Source organism: Labrus bergylta, chromosome 8 (genome assembly GCF_963930695.1).
Source record: "Labrus bergylta chromosome 8, fLabBer1.1, whole genome shotgun sequence".
NCBI classification, from domain to species: Eukaryota; Metazoa; Chordata; class Actinopteri; order Labriformes; family Labridae; genus Labrus; species Labrus bergylta.
The window spans coordinates 25,127,024-25,136,573 of record NC_089202.1 but is presented as its reverse complement, the minus strand read 5'-3'; the positions used below and the strand labels follow the sequence as shown (position 1 = coordinate 25,136,573).

Here is a 9,550-nt window from a genome sequence, read left to right as displayed (position 1 = left end):
TGTTTCTGGAGTTTGAGCGCCGCCATGAGCAGCTGTACTCACAGGTTCACAAGATCACAGGAGAACTATATGTTGTGTTTTATTTTGAAAAAACCTGAACGCTCTGTTGTGTGTCCTTGTCCAACTTCCTGTCTGCTTGCAGCAAATTATTTGAAATGGGTCGGAGCGTAGCGCCGCTGCGGGCACGCTCCAAAGACAGACCGTGGCGCCTGCTGTGGAAATAGGAGTATTGAGTAGAGTGGCAGCAAACCGCGCCACAGTACATGGCGCTGACAGATTGCGGCGACTGGACTCTGTGGAAATGGGCAGTTAGGATTAGGTAAGGCTCTGTGGTTGTCGTAGTAACAACAGATGTTAAAGATGGAAAATGTCCTAATGAAGAACCTTTGTGTCGTGTTTTATTTTAATGTCAAAATGACCAATCTGTTACTATGACAACCACAGAAGCATTTAGCTGAAGGCCACCAGTTAACACGATCACTCTTTAAACCGTAATACCGGTTAAAGTTAGAATAAACTGATTAACTGCTCGCATCATTAACGACTTTGTTAACGGTTAATAATGTGAAATGTTTGATGAACTGAGCACGCCTCTGGCTGACAGTATATCTGCTAAATGCTAAATGCTAAATGACCTACAAGGTGGATGTCGTACAGCGCCTCAATGTTTTCAATCCTAAATGTCAGTAAATTTAAGGAATCCCCGGCTTCACTTCTCCACATGTTGGGGAGTTAATCACCAGGTTCATCCTGTTTGAGTTACACAATCATTCCACTTTTTTTAACGGCATGTAAACGTACTGAGTGAATCTAACTAAAGCTAGTTCAACAAATTGTCTCATTGCTCTTTAAACTGCTTCCTCGCTCTCGGATGACCAGGATTCACCATCCGCCTCGGACTCCTCTGAATGGACGAAGTCTCCCTCAGCATCATTTCTACACGTCAGCTGCTTCGCCTCTGGGAACATCTGCTCCTGCTCTGTGTCTCTGGTGTCCAGAGCTTTAAAATCAATGTCCACCTTTGAGTTCTTGTTAACCACATTCGGGTCGTCCAAAATCCCCCACGCCGAGGAGTCAGCATATCCTTGATTCTTATTGGTTTGCTCAGCTGCTTCATTGCAGGCCTCAGCTGGTTGATTGGTTGCACCGGTCTCCAAGGAGGACATCCAGAGGTCACTCTGTACACCAGAGCTGAAGAAGCCAAGGGGGGCTTTGTCTTTGCTATTAGTGGTCAATAACTCTTGAGAATCCTTCATCCTGAAGAGATCGTGTTCATCAGGTACACCTTCAGGGGACTGCTCCTGGAGACCTCCCCCATCGGAGTCTCTGTCACCGGGAAGGAAACTCTCAGCTGATTCAGGCAACAGGTTATCACATGTTTCATGACCTTCATTCTGATGTCGTATGACAAACTGCCTCTCTGGAACGTCCCATTCAGAGGAGTCAGGAACATCTGGAAATCCCTCAGAGTGAAGAAAATCTTTGAGTAGATGTTCTTGAGATGCAGCAGCTGCTTCGACAGATAGAACCTTTTCCTCCTCAGAGGAGGCAGCCACACCCTGCAGCTTTTCCTGATCTGCTGTCACCAGAGACTCTGAGTTTTCTCCCACATCAGGCCTATCGAGGAGCTCACTGAGGCCAGTTTGATCCCCTGTTGGATCAGCGTGTGTCCCCATCCACACAGTCTGCTCTGCAGCATCTTGATCTTCATGCTGAACCAGCTCGTCTGTTTCTCTCCGAGGTATCACCAGTGATGAACCACTGAAGAAAACGTTCTCAGAAAACGTTTCTGTCGCTTCAGGCTCTGCACAGGAAGTCGGGTCCTCTGTCTCAGTTGTCCCCGCCCCCTCTTGCCGGGTTATTTCCTCAACAGATCTGCTCTGTGGATGGAGCACATCCTCGATCCTGCTGATCTGCCGCTCTGCAAAGTGAGCACTGTATCTGTATGTGGCGGGATTTTCTAATTCCTCTTCCACAAGTTTGTCCGTCTCTAACTCCTCATCGTAGTCCACATTTGGGGGGATGGCTTTGGTATGCACCTCCGTTCCTACATCCCTGAAACTGTCTTCAGCACTTTCTGGAGCATCACTCCCAGTTACAGCAAGGCCAACAAAGCGGTCCTCAGTATGGGTGTATCCCAGATCATCGTCCTCGTCCAACCCGTCCCCTTCCACTTCTTCACACAGATCCTCCATGGTGCCAAACTTCTTTGACTTGCCTTCTCCCCACGTTCCATTTCCTGTCTCTCCCACTTTCTTTTCCTGCTCACCTTCGCTGGACTCGCTCTCATCGATGTGCGACGCATGAGTGTTGGCGTCGGTTTCATCGCTCTTGTAGCGGATCAGAGGGCGGGTATCAGCGAGCGTGTTCTCCTGGGCGTAGCTGTCGCCCTCCAGCTCGGTCCGCCACGACACGGAGACATTTTGAGAATCCTCGTCTTCTTTGTCAGACAGCGGAGCATCTTGATCAAATGTAGAATGATGATCATCTTCAGTGTGCGTCATCGGAGAGGCCGTGATGTTCTGGTGTTGCCTCTTCACATGCTCCTGTTCTCGTGCTGATATGTCCTCCTCTGGTTCAGCATGCTGTCGTTCTTCTTCATCTGTTTTTATTCCCTCATCCTTCAGCTCAACCTTCCTCTCTATGACACTGTCCCATGTGTCCATCTCTTCTCCGTCAGGGTACAACTTATCCTCTACATCCGCCTCCTTGTTTCCTTCTGTCAAGCTTCTTCCTCGCTTCGCCTCGCCTGCGTCCTCCTCCAAGATGTTTTCCTCTCCGCCTTCCTCAGGCTCACATTCAGACACTGGACTGCTGCTTCTGGATCCAAAGTTTGGTTCAATCACAGCTTGAGTTTCAGAATCGGAGGTTTCCTCTTGCAGATGCTCTGCTGCTTCATCTGGCTCCTCTTTGATTGGGACGCTGTATGGTGTGAGGTTTGATGTGTCCAACTGATGACAACTAACTCCATCCTTAAAGGGCGGCTCGCTGCTGAGTCCAGACTCAACCTGATGACTGATAACCGACTCAACAAACGGTCTTCCCTCTGCATGCTCAACATGGACTTTCTTCCCCTCCTCTTCACCTCCTTTCTCCTCTGGTCTGGTTCCATGGAGAGCGTCATGAGGAGCTGATCGAGGCTCAGCATAGGTCACTTTCTCCTGAACTTCCTGAGGTCTGAAGTTTTCAACAGCTCCGTCCTGCAGTATTTTTGGATAAAGGCTCTCCGAGGTTGCTGCTTTTGTGTTGACATTGAAAGAGGATTTCATTGAAATGTTTGGAGCTGCAGCGAGGGAAACAGGTTTCCTGCTCCAGATTGGTGTCGTCGCTGGGACAGACGAGGGGGAGGTGATTTTGTGGCTCGCAGAGAGCTGTGTCCGGTGATTCTTTGTAACCCCACGAGGACTGAAAGCTGCATCTGTGGAGGAAGAAAGCTCAGCTCATGAATACACAATGAAGCTGCTGTAAAAATAAAGACTTGCTTTAATCTCTTCAGTGTAAAATGAAACCAACTCATTTTTAGTCAAATATATCTTAAGATATCTGATTTCTCCACTCAGCCTGGACTAGCATTTGAAATGATCTTTCCTTATCTTAATGAGTCACAGTGAAGAACCGCCCACGAGCATTATGGGAACATTTCCTCAGGGGAGCGTGGACGCTAATGGGGAGATATTGATCATTGTTTCCTGTCTCTGGCGTCTAACTTACCAGACTGAGTCATATGGTTCAATAACCTTTGGGGACCACATTAAGGTGGCTTCCATTACAGGACTGAAAGTGCCTACCTCGGCTCTCTTAGCCGAGACCCCTGAACCGAGACAGCCGAGACCCCCTAACCCATCCAGCCCAGTCAGACGGACATGACGTCTGACTGATGTCTGAGAAGCTCGGACTAAAGGTACCTGCATTAGGGAGCGCAGGTTTCAGCCATATGTTCTCCTGCCAGGAGGGGAGCAGCTGTGAGAGCGCAGTAGGATAAAATCAAGAGAATTCTCCTCAGGCGAGTGCGAGGGGTGGTATCTAACTTCTGCCCTTTGCTACATGTCATTCCCCACTTTCTCATCAAAACCTAAACCCTGATTTGATGACATCTTCCCTCAGGAGAGTCCCGCCCCCCCCGACCAACAGGGAGGTGCTGTGAGGTGCATGTGTGAACAACCAGGTCAGGAGGATTTCAGGAGCAGCCCTCCTGACACTTGAGACTGTTGGAGGGGATGTGATGGTTTATCAGACACATTGAGGTCTTAAACCTGCAGAAGTGAAGTCACTGACAAAGTGGTGATGATGAATAATGTTTACTTTGTTTACCTTTGATGGAAATGTGTCTTTGGGGGATTTTTCCTGTGAAGCTTTCATGATCCAGCAAAGCTCTGTGGAGACAGAAACAAGAGAACAAGTTGAGATTTTGAATCGGATCTACTGGACGAATCCTCAGAGCTCAGCAGGTTAGAGAGGATCAATATGACCACGTTATAACATCCAACATTTCAGCGACTTCACCTGGGTGTAACACATATTACAGCATTTTAACGATGGCCATTTTAGTATTTATTATTTCCAGAGAGAGGACATGATCCAGCAGGCCGAGCGGTTACAGGTAACCGTGGCAGTGGACATTTGAGCTGAGCTTTCTCTGCCGTCCTCTTGTAGACATAGAAAATACCTGAGATGATGGTGAAGCACTTTGAGTGCAGACTGCTGCGTTGGGGAGGGAAGAGTACGAACAGGGACTCAGAGAGGCATTTGATTGATTCCCATCATCCAGACCTCATGGCAGTGATTGTCTGAGTTTTTCAGAGAACATGATTTATCAGATGCAGTCAGGGTGTAATATTTTAACTAATATAGCAAATAATGTTTTCTGGATAAAACCAAGCGTCCCTTTAACGACCTGCATGAAGCACAAAGTGGTGAACGCTGACATGATGCTGCACACAGAGTGGTGGAAGAGGACATGAAGGTAGATATGTTGCAAAATAGGAGAGCTTGTAGAATGTGATGTGAGAACTTCAAGGAAAAAAAAGGGAACTTGTATGTAAAAATGTTTACTTATATATATATATATTTTTTTTAAATCACACACACGTGAAATGAATTTGGTGTCACAAATGGAAAAAAAAATGTGGAGTCACGGAAAAAATATTTACAAATGTGTAGACTGATATTAACACATACAACAATTATAGCTTGGGTGGCATTTCTACAAGTACAAATTTGTTTTGCTACAGACGTCTCGCAAAATGTGTTGCAAAATTCAGGCGAGAAAAGTACGTTTGTGAAGTCGTAGCGGCAGATTTGAGAGGTTGTAATTAGAGAGTTGTGGTTGTAAAGGATAATGGACACGAGTATTAAAAATCCATGTCAGTAAATGGTGGATTACAAGTTTGCAGCTATCATTTTTGTATGTGTTAACATCAGTCTACACATTTGTAAATATTTTTTCTGTGACTCCACATTTTTTTTTTCCATTTGTGACCGCAAATTCATTTAACGTGTGTGGATTTTATATACAAGTAAACATTTTTACATACAAGTTCCCTTTTTTTTCCTTCAAGTTCTCACATCACAATCTACAAGCTCTCCTATTTTGCAACATATCTACCTTCATAAGAGGAGCGAGCAGCAGGTACTGACTGACATCTGTTGTTATGGTGATGAAGTAAAGAGCCTGCTATTGAGGAGCCATCTGACCACACACACACTCACTCACACACACACACACACACACACACACACACACACACACACACACACACACACACTGTCTCACATGTTGACCATTCAAAGTTTTTTGCATTTTTTGTAAAGAGTCTTGAGATAACACTTGTTCAGAGTTGACTCTACAAATAAAGATTGATGATTAAACGAGCTGCATGAATAAAAACACTTCCCTGCTCTGTGTCTTTACTCTCAGGATCATTTAGATTAAACATCATATGATATAACACATGATGTTAAACAATAAGGCCTGTGCAGCGAGCGACATTAAAACGTCCTCTAGCTGTCCTCCTGTCCCGGCTCTCCGATGTTACCCTACACTCCCACAGCTCATAAAGGGGGTCTCCTCTGACTGAAGGATGAGGGTCAATATTTTGAAGGAGGAGGGGGGGAGAAAGGAGACACCACTATAGAACTGCATAATGGATAAGTTAGTGTGTCAAAGACGACAGAGGATGCTGTTTCAATGAGCTGCAGACCAGATGGCTGCTCTCACTCTGGACCGTCTTCATAAGTCTGTTCCTGAGCTGCAGATCACAGCAGCCGTGTTCAAAACTCCAGAAACACTCCAGAAGGTTTCAGGGGGAGGATCGTGTGAGCTGAAAGAGCTGAATGTTTCTCTCTTTACCCAGAGTTTCTCCTCCAGCCTCCTCGTATTTATTCTTCAGAAAGTCAGAGTGAGCTGATGTGAGAACGCAGCAGGATATAATCAGGAGAATTCACCTGGAGCCAGTGGGAGGGGGTGGTGACCTTTATTCCCTGTGATCGCTGCACGACCATAGACTGTCTGCACGCCAAGCCTAAGTGACGCCACTTGTCTGTTCCTGCAGGGGGGCGCTGGAGTCCCATGGATGGCGGTCTCCATGCAGAATCATCTACGTTGTCTAAATTGCATTTCAACAACAACGAGCGCTGCACGTTCCGTTTGAGACGGGGGAAAACCGCAGCGTGGTGACGGGTTCGCTTTCACTGAAACCAGCTTGGTTCAAGTTGAATTTAGTCAAAGAACAAACCAGTGAACATAAATCTTACGCTTAATTTGTCAATGATGCCGCAGCGGAGCACAATTGGACTTGTTTTTTTTTTTTAATTCACATAAACGTCACTCGTAATTCAGCGTTGTTACTGAGGTCTGAAAAGAGAATTCTCTGTTCGTCCTGTGAGTATGACAGAACTGATGATCTCAAAGATTGGTTCATAAAAGAACAGAAAGTATCAGAAACTAAATCAGAGTTTTACCTTTTCTTTAACTTAAAGGACAAAGAAAGTTTTAGAAAATGAGTTTAGGAAAACATGATTTCATCTTTTAACATCAAACACGTTTCATCCCACACCAGCTTTGTTACCCCGCGCTACTTTGAAACCTTTCCATCACAGCATGAAGGTTTCCACTCATCTCGTAGACACTGACACTTCATTAAAGCGTCCCCATCATGAAGAGTCTCAGACGACACAGAGGCCAAGTTCTGAAACACTCAACTTTAATCTATAAATGACGAGGACGGGAAGAAGAGGCTGATTTTCATCTTTGATCTCAGAACATTTGATGGAAATGAAGACAAAGCTGACATGTGAGGAGGCAGTATCATCACAACAACCTCAACTAACTCTGCACAACAAACAACAACAAACAACAACAAACAACAAACACAACAGCCTCTGCACAAGCCTTCACTTTGTGATGAGAAATAAATCTTTGTGAAGAATAAATCCCTCTAACTTTGACAGGAAACACTTTTTATCTTCACCTCAGAGACTCTCCTTTCCATCGGAGTTTAAAGACGACAGGTGATGAATACTGTAATCAAACATTCAATGTGAAGTCAAAGTTCATTTATATTTAAAACACTTTCCAGATTTGTGTCTTTGTATTGATTTTGTTTGTATGCGATCCTAAAAACAACAATGACTTCTTTGTTTCCTGTAGAGTACCTGTACGTGACCACCTCCAGCCCCAGGGACATCTTGGCCTGCAGCAGGCCTCGGTTCTCCACGAGGATTTGCTCAATCTGCTCGCCCAGCTGCTCTCTCTCCGCCTCCAGGCCCTCCAGGTGCTCCTGCCAACACAGGAAGGGACCAAAGGAAAAGGAAGTGGTTAAAAAAAAGGTCTGAAAGAATTCTGAGAGAGGCTTTCACACCCAAATGTTTTCCTTCCATCAGAATATTAAATGAGCGATCGTGATTCAGGAGAGCTGAAGAGAGAGAATTCATAAATGTTCCTTGAAGCCTTCAGAGGAACGTCTGCCTGACTACAGGCCTGAGATGTTCACCAGGGAACGAGACAGAGACCTGAGAGAACGATCAGAGCGTGACGACGGAGAGGAAACACAGAACACAGATCAATCAATCAATCAATCAAGGGGGCGTGGCCATGACACCTGTCAATCATTGACTCTTCAGAAGTGGATGCAGAGGATGCTGCAGTGATTTTGGACTTAGCTTTGGTTGTTACTCTGGTTTTCAGCAAACATTTAAAACAGTCAGTTTTGAGATATTAAGAATAATTTCAGGATTTTAAATGATAAGAAAGTTAGCGTTAGCCCTGTTAGTTGTTAGTATATTTAAACTACAGTTAGAATATGGAGTCAACGCTCTGTAAGATGAGTGTGGACGCTCTGCTCTCACCTGGAGCTCTTGGATCTCCTGGCTGTGTCTCTGTCCCTGATGGGTGGCGGTCTTCTCCAGATGCTCCCTGACGTCCTGAGCTAAAGCCAGCTCCTTCTCCAGCGCTTGGAGCTTCAGCTGGCTCTCGCGCTTCTCCTGATCCACTCGGGTCAAACGGCTCCTGGCCTGGTTAAGGGACCCTTCTAGTTGAGCTAGCTGCCCCTGATAGGCCTCTGCTGCCTCCTGCCGTGCCCATGTGGCCCTCTGGGAGTACTCGTGTCCCAGCTCGAGGAGGTTCTGGGTCTGGTTGCTTCTTTGAGCCAACATGGCTGGCATTGTGGATCTGGAGAGGGTTAATGTGGCTTCTAAGTGGGCCACATCCTGCTCATGGGTTTGAATTAGATGCTTCATCTCATTCTCAAGCTGACTGACCTGCTCCCTCAGCCAGATCTGGGCCCTCTGCTCCTCCTCAAGCTCCTTCCTGCACCTCTCCAGCTTCGTCTTGGCCTCCAGCTGGGCCTGAGCCTCGCTCTGCCTCTGCAGGTCCAGATCATGGAGCTGCTCGACCAGCTTACCCACCTCCAGCTCTGTGTAGACCCTGTCCCTCCAGACTGCATCCACCTCCAGCCTCCCACGATGCAGCTCTTCCTCCAGGCCCCTCCGTCTACTCAAAGCCCCCTGATCACTGCGGCGCATATCTTGGATCTCTTCTGCAAGCAGCGCATTTTCTTCCTCCAGGTGTTTGACCCGGCTCATGTAGGTCTCCAGGCGTCGGTTCAGGTTCAGCATCTGCTGCTTCTCCTCCCCCGGGTGAGTGTGCTGAAAGGTTTTATGCACACTGAAAAGCTCCATGTCAGTGTTGGAGAACAGAGAGATTTGGCAAGTGGAGGCCTCACTCAGAGGAAGACTAATTATGATTTGGCTTGCAGCCGTCTCTCTGTGTCCTGAGTGTGCAGGGAGGTTCCTGTGAGGCTCTGGGAGTGTGGCTGCCAGCGAGAGGCTTCCCTTTCATACGAGGGGTAATGAAGGGGCTGGGCACATGGACAGGATGGGAGGAGACTGAAGGCTGGAGAGGGAGGGGGGAGGAGGGGAGAGATGTAAAGAGGAGAGTAGGGAGAGATGGGAAAGGGCAGAGAGAGGCGGTGATGTAATCCCTGAGATTAACTCTTTCACCACTGGAGGAGGAAAAACCTGCTGGATAAAGAGAGACAGAGATTAAACATCA

General features: G+C 46.7%; 1 protein-coding gene across 1 annotated transcript in view; it reads right to left on the bottom strand.

Annotated features, from left to right (window-relative positions):
* The window catches only part of nes (nestin), a 9,890-nt gene extending 552 nt beyond the window's left edge, over positions 1–9,338 (bottom strand). The window contains exons 1-4 of the mRNA XM_020656630.3: positions 8,347–9,338; positions 7,654–7,778; positions 4,312–4,373; positions 1–3,418 (exon numbers count right to left, since the gene is read on the bottom strand). The exon at positions 1–3,418 is cut by the window's left edge and continues 552 nt beyond it. Coding sequence (XP_020512286.2) covers positions 849–3,418; positions 4,312–4,373; positions 7,654–7,778; positions 8,347–9,177 — 3,588 coding nt within the window. The 5' untranslated portion in view covers positions 9,178–9,338 and the 3' untranslated portion in view covers positions 1–848. The remainder of the gene's footprint in view (positions 3,419–4,311; positions 4,374–7,653; positions 7,779–8,346) is intronic.
* Positions 9,339–9,550: the final 212 nt, after the last annotated feature.